Source organism: Oncorhynchus kisutch, linkage group LG4 (genome assembly GCF_002021735.2).
Source record: "Oncorhynchus kisutch isolate 150728-3 linkage group LG4, Okis_V2, whole genome shotgun sequence".
Classification (NCBI taxonomy): Eukaryota; Metazoa; Chordata; class Actinopteri; order Salmoniformes; family Salmonidae; genus Oncorhynchus; species Oncorhynchus kisutch.
In genome coordinates, this window is record NC_034177.2 from 77,381,053 (window position 1) to 77,395,845 (window position 14,793).

The following is a 14,793-nucleotide window of genomic DNA, read 5'->3' on the forward strand; positions in this document are numbered from 1 at the left end:
TGGTTACCCAGACTATTTGCATTGCCCCCCCTTTTCTACACTGCTGCTACTCTCTGTTATTATCTATGCATAGTCACTCTAATAATTTTACCTACATGTACATATTACTTCAATTACCTCAACTTACCGGCACATTGACTCTGTACCGGTACCTGCTGTATATAGCCTCCACATTGACTCTGTACCGGTACCTGCTGTATATAGCCTCCACATTGACTCTGTATCGGTACCTGCTGTATATAGCCTCCACATTGACTCTGTACCGGTACCTGCTGTATATAGCCTCCACATTGACTCTGTACCGGTACCTGCTGTATATAGCCTCCACATTGACTCTGTACCGGTACCTGCTGTATATAGCCTCCACATTGACTCTGTACCGGTACCTGCTGTATATAGCCTCCACATTGACTCTGTACCGGTACCTGCTGTATATAGCCTCCACATTGACTCTGTACCGGTACCTGCTGTATATAGTCTCCACATTGACTCTGTACCGGTACCTGCTGTATATAGTCTCCACATTGACTCTGTACCGGTACCTGCTGTATATAGCCTCCACATTGACTCTGTACCGGTACCTGCTGTATATAGCCTCCACATTGACTCTGTACCGGTACCTGCTGTATATAGCCTCCACATTGTTATTTTACCGCTGCTTTTGAATGATTTGCTACGTGTTACAGCGTTGACATTATGTGTGCCACAGAATGTCAACACTGCTGAGTAAACAGAGGGAGTCAATTACAGCTGATGTCAGACAGAGCTCCCAAACCACATCACATGACTTAGCACCAGCATTACACCACTTAATACATCAATACACAGTATCTGTCTGCCATCAACCAACATGTCTCTCCTGAACTCCAGCTACACACTACAGTATCTGTCTGCCATGAACCAACGTGTCTCTCCTGAACTCCAGCTACACACTACAGTATCTGTCTGCCATGAACCAACGTGTCTCTCCTGAACTCCAGCTACACACTACAGTATCTGTCTGCCATGAACCAACGTGTCTCTCCTGAACTCCAGCTACACACTACAGTATCTGTCTGCCATGAACCAACATGTCTCTCCTGAACTCCAGCTACACACTACAGTATCTGTCTGCCATGAACCAACATGTCTCTCCTGAACTCCAGCTACACACTACAGTATCTGTCTGCCATGAACCAACGTGTCTCTCCTGAACTCCAGCTACACACTACAGTATCTGTCTGCCATGAACCAATGTGTCTCGCCTGAACTCCAGCTACACACCACAGTAACTGTCTGCAATGAACCAACATGTCTCTCCTGAACTCCAGCTACACACTACAGTATCTGTCTGCCATGAACCAACGTGTCTCTCCTGAACTCCAGCTACACACTACAGTATCTGTCTGCCATGAACCAACGTGTCTCTCCTGAACTCCAGCTACACACTACAGTATCTGTCTGCCATGAACCAACGTGTCTCTCCTGAACTCCAGCTACACACTTTCACACATAAGCGATACACTAACCGTGCTGCTGAGCTATGCCAGATGTGTCACACAAAGCTGGCCCAGACCACTAGACCAAAGCTCCACCCATGAGACCTCATGTCACCTCTGGTGTCCTGACTGCCCTCAGAGTTGTACAACACATCAAACCATTGCCACCACCTTCTGTTTTACTTTCTTAATCATTAGGTTAATGCCCTTAACCAATTAGCGGCTGAGCTATTTATAGCTTGGCTAACCCCTTAGATGTTGTCTTTGTTGTAAACATAATTTGCAGCGTTAGGGAGTAGGGCCCACCACAACAACATGGCAGAGCTGCTTATTATTGTGTGTGTGGGGGGGGGTAATTTCAAATCCCTCTTCCAGAGAAGATGACTGACTCATGACACTATTGACTAAGAGGAGCTTCAGCCTGCCTCCTTGTATTACTGCCATGTGTGTTTACCTATATGGTGTCCACCTATACAGTCCATGGCGTGTTTGTTTACCAATATGAATAATGCTCGGCGCAATGCATGTATATAGTGGGAGTCCGTGTGAAACAAATATCTTGTATGAGTGTGACACTGACATGTAGTGTTTCGTTTGTCCCCTCCAGAGCCTGCAGTTGTTGTCGGACGCCCGTTCTGCCAGGGCATATCGTGACGAGCTGGACGCTCTGAGGGAGAAGGCCGTCAGAGTGGACAAGCTGGAGAGTGAAGTGGGACGCTACAAGGAGAGGCTCTACGACATTGAGTTCTACAAAGCCAGAGTAGAGGTACGCCAAACAAAGAAATAGCACCCAACAAGCTTGACGTGTCAGTGAAGCATTCATTGGGTGGAACATAAATGTATTGACCTGTTGTCCCAATGTTGGTTGAATGCGTGGTAGTGGGGATGGTGGTAGTGATATGGCTGTGGTTGACGTATGTGTGAAATCTGCTGGGTCCTACAGGAGCTGAAGGAGGACAACCAGGTTCTGCTGGAGACCAAGGCCATGCTAGAGGACCAGCTGGAAGGAACCAGGGCTCGCTCTGACAAACTCCACGAGCTGGAGAAAGAGAGCCTGCAGCTCAAATCCAAGATCCACGACATGGAAATGGTAAAGGACAGAGGGAAACTGAGTGTGTTTTGTGTGTGGGATCAGAGGAATCAAACAGACATAGTGATATGACTGATTTTACAAGCTCATTTTTTGGAGCCATCTTGTAGGTCATCTCTGATGAATGCCCATACTATACTGTAAGGCTTAGCTTTTGGGGAGCCGTCTGACAGTGTGTCGTGTGTATGTTGTCTGTCTGTGTGTTTGTTAGGACCGGGACATGGACAGGAAGCGTATTGAGGAGCTGCTAGAGGAGAACCTAGTCCTGGAGATGGCCCAGAAACAGAGCATGGACGAGTCTCTCCACCTGGGGTGGGAACTACAGCAGCTCTCCATGACCCCTGACCTGACAGAGGGTGAGCAGCCTGGAGCAGCAGCCCTCAGCACTGGGGCTCTGGCTCCAACCCTGGCCCTGGCTTTGGTCCTTCATACACACACAACAGATTGGACAGGGTTTATCTACACATGACTAACTCCTGTAATTAATATTCAATGACTCCAAGACCCAGATTAGCACTGGGCCTGGATTTGGAACAATGTTAATGGGGTTAACTGGTCTTGGATCAGGATAAACCCTGTCAGTAACTACAGTTAGGGATATTCCATACTTCCTCTTCCCTTGGGGGACCTCTTACCACTATAACAGAACCTGTAGCATTTGCATACAGTATGTTGTTGTGTGCCTAACCATAGATGGTTTCATTGTGCAGTGCCTCAGAAGTCCCTGGGCCACGAGGTGAATGAGCTGACATCCAGCCGGCTGCTGAAGCTGGAGAAGGAGAACCAGACCCTGCTGAAGACTGTGGAGGAGCTGAGAGGTTCTGCCAGCAAACACGTCCCTGCACGTCTCCTCAAGGCCGACAAGGAGAACCAGAGGCTCACCCAGAGGGTCAGAGCAGCTTCTATACTTGTATAGAATATATACTGAATTCCACTCACTTGCTTCCTGAACATTTCCCCTTCTCTAGCCCACTCAACATGGGCTCCACACTTGTTCCTTGCATCAACAACATAACAATGGCTGTTTGCTCTTTACCCCTACAGTAGCGTCTTGTTCCAGCCCCCTAGTTTTCACCCCAGGACTTGGCTTTCAGGCCCCTTAGCTCCATGACACCAGAGGGAATTGAAAGAACAGAGTAATTCTTGAAGACCGTTTCTTATTCTCTCTCAGACTTGACACTTGAATGACACTCCATAAGCTAACTCTCTGCTATTTTCAGACACTTAAGCCTTCTCTGTGCTCTCCGCATAGAATGCATGAAATGTGCCTTTCTCAAACAAAGACAAGAGGTAAGACTGTGTTAGGCAGCACCACTGGATCGGTCTTTATGAGAGCCCATTTTAAAGTGAATCCAAGCAGGAGCTCTTGTACAATAACAGTTTAACTGGCAGTTTAACTGGCTGCCCGTAGATGAGAAATACGTAGGCAGTTTTGAGTTAAGCCGCTTTGACAGAATTAGGTGCTTGTGGGATATCTATGATATGATTAGTAATAATCAGTCTGTCTTGTGAAGAGTTCACCCTGTAGACCAGCATCCTGTCCAGGGGGTGTACTTGTACATCAAGCTGCCTCACGCTACAGAAACAGGAGATCGGCTCCTATGAGCCGTTCCAGCTTGCACAAACCAAGGCTTGTGCAAGATTCATCAGAAGGGCTTTATATGGACCTGCTTACGAATCCCTTTAATAAAGGACATGTATCACAACACTGCCACTGTGACTAGAGAAATATAAATAGCATAATCAGCGTCAATTCAGTTTTATTTTTGCTAATTAAAATTCAAAAACAGGCTCTTCAATTTAACAGTGACCGAATCCCAATAGAATGGTGCCCAACTGTGATGGGTAATGGTATGGTAGACAAGCACCTGCCTGTACTGCACACTCTCATTGTGTCTGTGATCTAAGTGACTGGGTGTCATGGTAACAGTGTGTGTCCTGTGTGTGCCTGCAGCTGGTGCAGCTGGAGAGTGAGCTGAACACAGAAAGGGAGAGTCTGCACAGTGCAGAGCATCTTGGCACCGACCTGATGAAGGAGAAGGCTCTGCTGGAGAAAACCCTGGAGACGCTGAGGGAGAATTCTGAGAGACAGGTACACACACACACACACATGGTGGGTCGAGGGACTGAATTTGTTTTGATCTGGTCTGGTTTCAAGAGTCTCCAAATGACATTACTACCTATGTATCCAGATCGAGTAGTCTTTGTGCTTGCATTCTCCCAACTAGTTGGAGACCTCTGTGTGGCTTGGGGGATAAAGCAGACAGAGTGTAATGAGGTCACAGGGTGTTTAGATTGATGATGTTTACAGTGAGAAGACATGGATACAAGCCAGATCTCTGGTGAACCTACACTACAGCGTTAACTAGGAAGAAATCAGGACCCTAGGTGTAGTCTTCTCAGTTCCCATATTCAGGAAAGACTCAGGGTTCTCTTCATATTAACACCATACTGAAACATGACTTGAGTTGACCTACCATACTGCCACTCTGACGTCCTCTATGTCGTGTCCCAGGTGAAAGGCCTGGAGCAAGAGAACGAGCATCTGACCAATACCGTCTCGTCGCTGAGGCAACGCTCCCAGGTGGGCCCTGAGGCGCGGGTCAAAGACGTGGAGAAGGAGAACCGCGTGCTGCACGAGTCCATCCGGGAGACCAGCTCCAAGCTCAACAAGCTGGAGTTTGAGCGTAAGCAGCTGCGTAAGGACCTGGCGGTGTACAAGGAGAAGGGCGAGAGGACAGAGGAGCTGGAGGTGGAGGCGCAGCGGCTGGAGAGGGAGAACGAGGCCCTGCAGAAGCGAGTAGCCAGCCTGGGCATCACCTGTGACAAGGTCTGCCTCTCTGCATGCATTGGTGGCTGTATAGTTCACCTCTAGTTGTCTGTGTACCTGCTGTCTATTCTGTGTCCCCATCATATACAGTAGATGGGACTTTGAATGAGGAGCATTTATTAATTGCTACATTTTCCCACATTCTCTCAAATCATCAGGTGGCGTCTCTGGAGAAGGAGAACGCAGAGCTTGAGGCTGAGGGCCGTCGTTTGAAGAAGAACGTGGAAGGCCTGCGGAGCACCTCCTTCCAGCTGGAGGCCCTGGAGAAGGAGAATGCCCAGCTGGACGAGGAGAACCTGAAGCTCCGCAGGGCTGCAGAGGTGCTCCGCTCGGCCGGGAACAAGGCGGCTCAGCTGGAACTGGAGAACCGGGAGCTGGAGAGCGAGAGGAGCCAGCTGAAGAGAAGCCTGGAGCTGCTCAAAGCCTCCTCCAGGAAGACGGAGAGGCTGGAGGTGAGCTACCAGGGCCTGGACACAGAGAACCAGCGGCTGCAGAAATCCCTAGAGAACAGCAGCCGCAAGATCCAGCAGCTAGAGGGGGAGCTGCAGGACGTAGAACAGGAGAACCAGAGTCTGCAGAGGAGCCTGGAGGAACTGAAGATCTCCAGCAAACGTCTGGAGCAGCTGGAGCAGGAGAATAAGACTCTGGAGCAGGAGAGCTCTCAGCTGGAGAAGGACAAGAAGCAGCTGGAGAAGGAAAACAAGAGGCTGAGACAGCAGGCGGAGATCAGGGACTCCAAGCTGGACGAGGACAACCTGAGGATCAGCCACCTGGAGAAGGAGAACCGCTCACTGGGCAAGGAGATGACCTCCTTCAAGGACTCCTGCAACCGCCTTAAAGACCTGGAGAAGGAGAACAAAGAGCTGGTCAAACAGGCCACTATAGATAAGAAGACCCTGGTCACTCTGCGAGAGGTAATGGTGTCGCTACTACCCCAGAGAGGCATGTTGTAATGTTTGGAGATATATTGTAATGCATTGGGTGAATGCCCATAAGGCTTCAAATGTGCATTTAGATGATCGATAAAGTTCTCTTACAGTCATTGCTCCTGCATTATGCACGAAGTAATAGAACCAGAGCACTCTGTCAACACACTTTCAGAAACTTGGAACTCCACTGTGCCTCATAAGATTATATTATTCATTAATAAAGGATTGGGGTGTAGGGATTACAAATGTAAAGTGATTCTGGGTTGGCGTTTGATGTTCCAGGAACTGGTGAGTGAGAAACTGAGGACTCAGCAGATGAACAATGATCTTGAGAAACTGACCCACGAGCTGGAGAAGATAGGCCTTAACAAGGAGAGGTTGCTGCAGGCCGAGCAGAGCTCTGACGACGACAGGTAACACACACACACACACACACAAACCACTATGCTGCTGCTCAAAGGTACCACATCGATGAAGGTTCATAGTAGGTACTCTGCCAATCAATACACTGTCAAGACCTTGAATTTTTTCCAGGGAAGACCCTTGGTCTTTAATGATTGTGAATGTCCCTTATCTGCAGGTACAAGCTGCTGGAGTTCAAGCTAGAGTCCACTCTCAAGTCTTCTCTGGAGATCAAGGAGGAGAAGATAGCTGCCTTGGAGGCCAGACTGCAGGAGTCCTCTAACCTCAACCAACAACTGCGCCAGGAGCTTAAAACTGTTAGTTCCCAAACAATACATTACAACAGTCCAGAAGACCAAAACATTATCCCCGAGAGATTCTGTGTTATGTTCTTTAACACATGACTCAGAGAAACGCTGAAATGCTTCTGAGGCCATGTATTATGTATTCATTCCTTTTTCATTATGTTATCAATTCCTGAGGCACCAGGAGCCTGGAAAACAGTTAGTCTCCACAGCACGTTTTTCAACTCTGTGACGAAAACTAGAACCCTTGCTGGGGTGCCAGAACAGAGAACAGTATATCTTTAGAAGATTTGGGGGGATGGAGGTTTAACCCTTTGACCTTTCCAGGTGAAGAAAAACTATGAGGCCCTGCGACAGAGGGAGGAGGAGGAGGAGAGGATGGTGCAGAGCTCACCCCCCAGAGGAGGGGACAGGGAGGACTCTCAGGCCGTCAACAAGTGGGAGAAGGAGAGCCACGAGACCACCCGGGAACTGCTCAAGGTCAAAGACCGCCTCATTGAGGTGGAGAGGAACGTGAGTACACTCTATCTAATGAACAACTCAAAACAGCTGTCTTAGATACTGCATGTGACAGTGATGTGTCACTGAAGTGTGAAGGACTCTGCATATAAATAATGCCTGTGTATATCTTGTCTGTCTATGCCATCTCCAGAATGCCACCCTCCAGGCAGAGAAGCAGGCCCTGCATACCAACCTGAAGCAGCTAGAGACCCAGAGCAGTAACCTGCAGGCCCAGATTCTGGCTCTGCAGAGACAGACTGCATCTCTACAGGAGAACAACACCACACTACAGACCCAGAACGCCAAACTCCAGGTAAGCCCGGGTTCCCTCTGTTGCTCCCTCACTGCTGTGCCCTGAACTCTGTTTTCTGGCCTTGTCTACACTGCATCTATAGCCTGTATTGTAGTTTAAACTCTCCCCAAGCGTGTCTCTTCTCTCCACTCTGCCCCGTGGCTAGAGATAATTCCTTTCTCATTGAGCTTTGCTCCACAACATCTATTTTGATGTATTTTTTGGCAGCGGATCAACAAAATCTTGCATTCTGCTGCAAGCCAAAACTAATTACAACTTTGAACATGTCTGTGCTTGTGATTTGTACTGGCAAAAAAACATTTGACCACTGATGTCTATCCAAATCAGACAAGGACATGCAACGTCTCAACCATCAGAGTTGACTAGAGGGTCAGGATGGCTGCGTACACAGTGCCCCCTGTTGTTCAGAAGTGACACTGGTGTCTATTCAAATTATTTTGTGGGGTTCTTACCCTGGTTTTCACATAATCAGTGAATCTAATCTATTGCTATTCCTAGCAGGACATGACAAAACCCTTGAAGAAACTGTTATAGTTAAGGGCATTTTCTGATTGAGTTCAGACTGCTCAGATCGTCCAATCAGAAGTCTTGTTTTCCCCCCTAGGTTGAGAACTCAACGCTGAACTCCCAGAGTGGCGCTCTCATGGCCCAGAATGCCCAACTGGCGACGCAGCAGTCCAGTACGGAGAACGAGAAGGAGGGGGCGATGAGGGACAGGGAAGACCTGAGGTCCACCTATGAGATGCTGCTAAGGGACCATGAGAAACTGGCTGCCCTGCATGAGAGACAGGCCTCCGAGTACGAGGGCCTCATCGGCAAACATGGAGGCCTGAAAAGTTCCCACAAGAGTCTAGAGTCACAGCACAGAGACCTGGAGGACAGGTGGGGTTTCTACTGGCACTGTTATGTGCTTAATGCATACTGTAGCACAGCTGGCCTACCATCACACACTTAACCACACACATGGCCAAACACACACGTGCACGACAGTCTTATTATGCATTCACCTCCACTCTACCATTACACAGCACTCAAGTCAGAGACGTGTGTAAACACACAGCTGCTGTTCACTAACAGGTAGTACTGTATTTACAGGTATAACCAGCTGCTGTTCACTAACAGGTAGTACTGTATTTACAGGTATAACCAGCTGCTGTTCACTAACAGGTAGTACTGTATTTACAGGTATAACCAGCTGCTGTTCACTAACAGGTAGTACTGTATTTACAGGTATAACCAGCTGCTGAGGCAGAAGGATCAGCTGGAGGAGCTGGAGAAACAGCTGAAGTCAGAGCAGGAGAAGATGCTGTCTGAGAACAAGAGCCACGAGGCCACGGCTGCAGACTACCACAAACTGAAGGAGGAGAATGAAAGGTTAAACTGAATACTGTATGTATAAGGAACCGAGGGGGAGGGGGGTGTGCCCTGAGGTTTACTTTGGGGTGTAAGGGAACATCCCTAAACTGTCAATCCAGCTGAGGAGAAACCTGTGTAACAAGATTTTTTGAGAGCGAGGGAAAAGAAAGTCTGTTTTGAGTGGCAGTATGCAGACATTTTAAGTGGTAGTTTACAATTAGATAACTAACCATTTAGCTGTTATTTTGCTCGTCAATTAGTGAATGGTTTGGTTTGTGGTTTGACCTGTGCCAGGGGCTATGAGTAAAGAATGTGCTGTTTGAAACCCATTCTGATGTTTCTGTGTGTAGGCTGAACATGGCACACCGTCAGCTGGTGAAGGATAATGAGGGCCTGCAGGCCGACCATAAGAACCTGAAGAGCCAGATGAACGGTGCCAAGCTGGAACAGACCCGCATGGAGGCAGAGTTCTCCAAACTCAAAGAGCAGTACCAGCAGCTGGACATCACCTCCACCAAGCTCACTAACCAGTGTGAGGTACGGTTACATACCCCTCAACCCCACTTCTCTACCTCCCACTTACCAACCAGTGTGAGGTATGGTTACATTCCCCTCAACCTCACTTCTCTACCTCCCACTCACCAACCAGTGTGAGGTACGGTTACATACCCCTCAACCCCACTTCTCTACCTCCCACTTACCAACCAGTGTGAGGTACGGTTACATACCCCTCAACCCCACTTCTCTACCTCCCACTCACCAACCAGTGTGAGGTACGGTTACATACCCCTCAACCCCACTTCTCTACCTCCCACTCACCAACCAGTGTGAGGTACGGTTACATACCCCTCAACCCCACTTCTCTACCTCCCACTTACCAACCAGTGTGAGGTACGGTTACATACCCCTCAACCCCATTTCTCTACCTCCCACTTACCAACCAGTGTGAGGTACGGTTACATACCCCTCAACCCCATTTCTCTACCTCCCACTTACCAACCAGTGTGAGGTACGGTTACATACCCCTCAACCCCACTTCTTTACCTCCCACTTACCAACCAGTGTGAGGTACGGTTACATACCCCTCAACCCCACTTCTCTACCTCCCACTTACCAACCAGTGTGAGGTACGGTTACATACCCCTCAACCCCACTTCTCTACCTCCCACTTACCAACCAGTGTGAGGTACGGTTACATACCCCTCAACCCCACTTCTCTACCTCCCACTTACCAACCAGTGTGAGGAACTGCAATATCTGCACCCCCTTCCCACAGACCGACTAGATTGGAATTTGCATGTTCCACATATTTCCCAACTCTATCACAGGAAACTCTTGGTAAATATGCCCCCATGTTATGGAAGTGTTCATAGCTGATATTGGGCCACTGTCCTGACATCTGTCTGTTGGAAAGGAAGGCTGATTGAGTAGTTGTGCCTGGGGATACACAGCTGGTTTCTCAACACTGAGCTCTATGAGGCTTAAAGAGTGTCAGACAACGATTCACACACTGCAAAAGGCACAGCCCATGTAATACATACAACCATGGAAAAGAAACTTGGAAACTTGCTCAATAACTATTTCCATTGAAAACGTAGGTAAAAAAAAAAATATTAAAGTTTATTTCTCTCTCCCTAGTTGCTGAGTCAGTTGAAAGGGAACCTGGAGGAGGAGAACCGTCACCTGCTGGACCAGATCCAGACCCTGATGCTGCAGAACCGCACCCTGCTAGAACAGACAATGGAGAGCAAGGACCTGTTCCACGTAGAACAGAGACAGTACATGTGAGAGATGACCCCCACTATTACATTTTGATAGCCTGTAACCGGTGTCAAACATGTCAACAGGAGAAATGTCTGTTTCTTGGCTATGTAGCTAGATGTCATTTATCTCTGACCCTAACTGGTCTAGATGTCATTTGTTCCTGATGCTAACTGGTCTAGATGTCATTTGTCCCTGACGCTAACTGGTCTAGATGTCATTTGTCCCTGACGCTAACTGGTCTAGTTGTCATTTGTCCCTGACCCTAACTGGTCTAGATGTAATTTGTCCCTGACGCTAACTGGTCTAGTTGTCATTTGTCCCTGACCATAACTGGTCTAGATGTCATTTGTCCCTGATGCTAACTGGTTTAGATGTCATTTGTCCCTGAACCTAACTGGTCTAGATGGCATTTGTCCCTGACAATAACTGGTCTAGATGGCATTTGTCCCTGACACTAACTGGTCTAGATGACATTTGTCCCTGACACTAACTGGTCTAGATGGCATTTGTCCCTGACACTAACTGGTCTAGATGGCATTTGTCCCTGACACTAACTGGTCTAGATGTCATTTGTCCCTGACGCTAACTGGTCTTTCCCTCCTTCACAGAGACAAGCTGAACGAGTTGAGGAGACAGAAGGAGAAGCTGGAGGAGAAGATCATGGATCAGTATAAGTTCTACGACCCCTCACCTCCACGGAGGTAAGTAGCTAGGAGGAATCCACTCACTGCTGTCACTGTGGGTAGTGCTGTGGCCAGACTTGGGAATGCTGCAGTACATCATGTCCATAGGTATCTGTATACTATCTGTCATAGTAAACAGCTGGCTGAGACAAAGCAGACATCCCCCCCACATGAAAATTAAATGTATAACTGCAGTACATTGCTGTAGTCGTCTGGTTAGGATTAATTCTAGTACCTAATCGACTGCACTATACCTAACCATTCAGTTCGGATTCATTTCCGTGCCTGACTAAATGCAGATGGTTTACATCTGAACCTAACCAACCCCTGCATATGGTTGACATTTCTACCTAACCAGGCAGCTCTGGTTTATGTTTATGCCTAACCAACATCATCATAGCTGTAAATGATGGCTGTCTCTGGGGAATTGGTATGCTGTGGTTTACAAGAACACCCCAGATGCTGGAAAACCCCTGGTTCAATAGGCATGAAATGGGAAAACAAACTAAATGCATTCCCTTCATTTCAAAACATTTCCCCCCCCTTTTCCTTCCTACTGAACACTACCCAGAATCAAATAATTTACCTCAAATAACAATAACTCCTCCCCCATCTCTCTCCTTCCTCTCTCTCCCCTTTCTCTCTCCCCTTTCTCTCTCCCTCCCCTCTCACTCTCACTCCCCTACCCTCTCGTGTCAGACGAGGGAATTGGATCACCCTGAAGATGAAGAAGCTGATCAAGCCGAGGAGTCGGGAGCGGATGCGTTCCCTGACGCTGACTCCCACACGCTCCGAGTCCAGCGAGGGCTTCCTGGGGCTTCCTCTGGACAGCCAGGACTCCTCCTCCATAGGCTCTGGCTCCAACTCCCTGGACGACACGCTAACACACAAGAGGAGCAGCAGTGAGTTGACACACTCTCAGGCCTGCATGGAATATTCCCTACTGAACAGATCAAATCCAGCCTTATTTGAAGTGCAATTAAAACACATCAGTATACGTTACAGTAAAATAACACAATAGAAGGAAGCAATAGACCGATCCTGACCAGGCAGCCTGGGACTAGGTCTTCCTCTCTCAGTACAACTGACCAGATGGACTGACACACAGGAAGAAGGACTAGATCACATGTTAGATAAAAGGTTAGGGAGCAGAGCACATATTGTATTAATAAATATATGCAGGGTTGGACACAGGAAATATGATCCACAGAGAGACCAAAGTACACTGGGTCAGATTCAGGAAAGTACACTCTGACACTAGAACATGAGAGGGTCATATTCAGGAAATGAAGAATGAGCAGGGTCAGATTCAGGAAATGAAGAATGAACAGGGTCAGATTCAGGAAATGAAGAATGAGCAGGGTCAGATTCAGGAAATGAAGAATGAACAGGGTCAGATTCAAGAAATGAAGAATGAACAGGGTCAGATTAAGGAAATGAAGAATGAGCAGGGTCAGATTCAGGAAATGAAGAATGAGCTGGGTCAGATTCAGGAAATGAAGAATGAGCAGGGTCAGATTCAGGAAATGAAGAATGAGCAGGGTCAGATTCAGGAAATGAAGAATGAGCAGGGTCAGATTCAGGAAATGAAGAATGAGCAGGGTCAGATTCAAGAAATTAAGAATGAGCAGGGTCAGATTCAGGAAATTAAGAATGAGCAGGGTCAGATTCAGGAAATTAAGAATGAGCAGGGTCAGATTCAGGAAATTAAGAATGAGCAGGGTCAGATTCAGGAAATTAAGAATGAGCAGGGTCAGATTCAGGAAATTAAGAATGAGCAGGGTCAGATTCAGGAAATTAAGAATGAGCAGGGTCAGATTCAGGAAATTAAGAATGAGCAGGGGTCAGTTGCAGACGGTGAGGCTTGCCGGGCTGGAGACTCCAGGACAGTAGAAGCTTGTTGCTGTGTGGTGGTTGGTTGTGTGGACCTAACGCTTGCGATGCTTGTTTTTCTCTCTCTGTGCAAAAGGGAAGAGAGACTCTCAGAGAGTGCAGCATTCCCATGTGCAGGGTAACCAGGGTAACCAGGGTTCCTCTAATGGTATGCTAAGAGGGGAGGGCTGGGCGCGGCTTGTAGTCGAGCTGTCCTGTCACTCAGGGCATGTCAACGTGTCATGACTCATCCTTCAGTCAATGTCCATACCTATTAAAAGGTGCAATGCATTATGGGTCACCTGTGCTCAATGCACCAGCTATTAACACATTTTTTGTCTTCAACTATACTAAAGACAACCTTTTATGCTACCATTTGATTTGTCTTTGAATAGCTCTAATAAATAACGTTTAAGTAACACACACGCAATATGAGATATGTCAAAAAATGTTTTTTAAAAGACTGAAGTTCCACTTCTTTATTTCTGTGAAATGCAGACAGTCTGGAGCTGGAAATCTAAAATGGTGTCTCTGTATAGTCAGTGTCCCAGAATCTTCTCTTTCCCTGTGAATACTCCTTTCACTGCAGTGCCACTCCTTGTCTCATCGTTTTACCTCCTAATTGCACCCTTTAATAAACATCACCCTGTGTGTGTGTGTGTGTGTGTGTGTGTGTGTGTGTGTGTGTGTGTGTGTGTGTGTGTGTGTGTGTGTGTGTGTGTGTGTGTGTGTGTGTGTGTGCTGTCGGCCTGATGTCTTCTATGTAACAACCCTCTTCACAGCCATCCCACCGAGCTGGTGTTTTGTGTATGAATTTGTTTGAACAGTCAGTGAGTGTTAGTGTGTGTGTGCTCATTTGCATGTAAGCGTTTTCCCTTGTGTAACTCTGTGTGTTTGTTTTCGGTCCCAGCTGGGTCTTCAGGGCACTACCCTGGTTCTCTCCCCCTGGTTCTGTCCCCCTGGTTCTCAGCATTAACAGCCATCTGTTTTTCCCTCCTTTCTGTTCCTCTCCATCTCCACTGGTCTTTCTGTTTCTCCCCCCTCTGCTTTGGCTGTAAACTGACAGCTCTGAAAAGGTTGCCCTTTATGAGGACCAGATCGAAGGAGAAAGACAAAGAGAAGGCCATCTACCGCCGGTCCATGTGTAAGACCTCCAATAGCCCACCCAGCGTCCTACCATCTCCCTCCATCACTCCACCTCCTCTGGCCTGCGCCTGCCTCGCTCCCTCGTTCCACCTCCTCTGGCCTGCGCCTGCCTCGCTCCCTCGCT

The 14,793-nt window shown here is 47.8% G+C and overlaps 1 protein-coding gene across 10 annotated transcripts in view; it reads left to right on the forward strand.

Moving 5' to 3' along the window:
* Nucleotides 1-14,793, forward strand: part of LOC109890019 (girdin) — a 78,951-nt gene that overhangs the window by 55,170 nt on the left and 8,988 nt on the right. For 6 of the 10 annotated variants that reach the window (XM_031823678.1, XM_031823682.1, XM_031823683.1 and 3 more), the window contains exons 10-28: nt 2,086-2,244; nt 2,422-2,568; nt 2,780-2,924; nt 3,279-3,457; nt 4,523-4,660; nt 5,084-5,398; nt 5,557-6,312; nt 6,610-6,740; nt 6,908-7,046; nt 7,362-7,547; nt 7,687-7,848; nt 8,453-8,730; nt 9,079-9,222; nt 9,555-9,741; nt 10,843-10,988; nt 11,577-11,669; nt 12,351-12,553; nt 13,621-13,692; nt 14,590-14,667. In XM_031823678.1, the coding sequence (XP_031679538.1) occupies nt 2,086-2,244; nt 2,422-2,568; nt 2,780-2,924; nt 3,279-3,457; nt 4,523-4,660; nt 5,084-5,398; nt 5,557-6,312; nt 6,610-6,740; nt 6,908-7,046; nt 7,362-7,547; nt 7,687-7,848; nt 8,453-8,730; nt 9,079-9,222; nt 9,555-9,741; nt 10,843-10,988; nt 11,577-11,669; nt 12,351-12,553; nt 13,621-13,692; nt 14,590-14,667 (3,658 nt within the window). The remainder of the gene's footprint in view (nt 1-2,085; nt 2,245-2,421; nt 2,569-2,779; nt 2,925-3,278; nt 3,458-4,522; nt 4,661-5,083; nt 5,399-5,556; nt 6,313-6,609; nt 6,741-6,907; nt 7,047-7,361; nt 7,548-7,686; nt 7,849-8,452; nt 8,731-9,078; nt 9,223-9,554; nt 9,742-10,842; nt 10,989-11,576; nt 11,670-12,350; nt 12,554-13,620; nt 13,693-14,589; nt 14,668-14,793) is intronic. The other 4 variants (XM_031823679.1, XM_031823687.1, XM_031823684.1 and 1 more) reach the window with 2 other exon arrangements.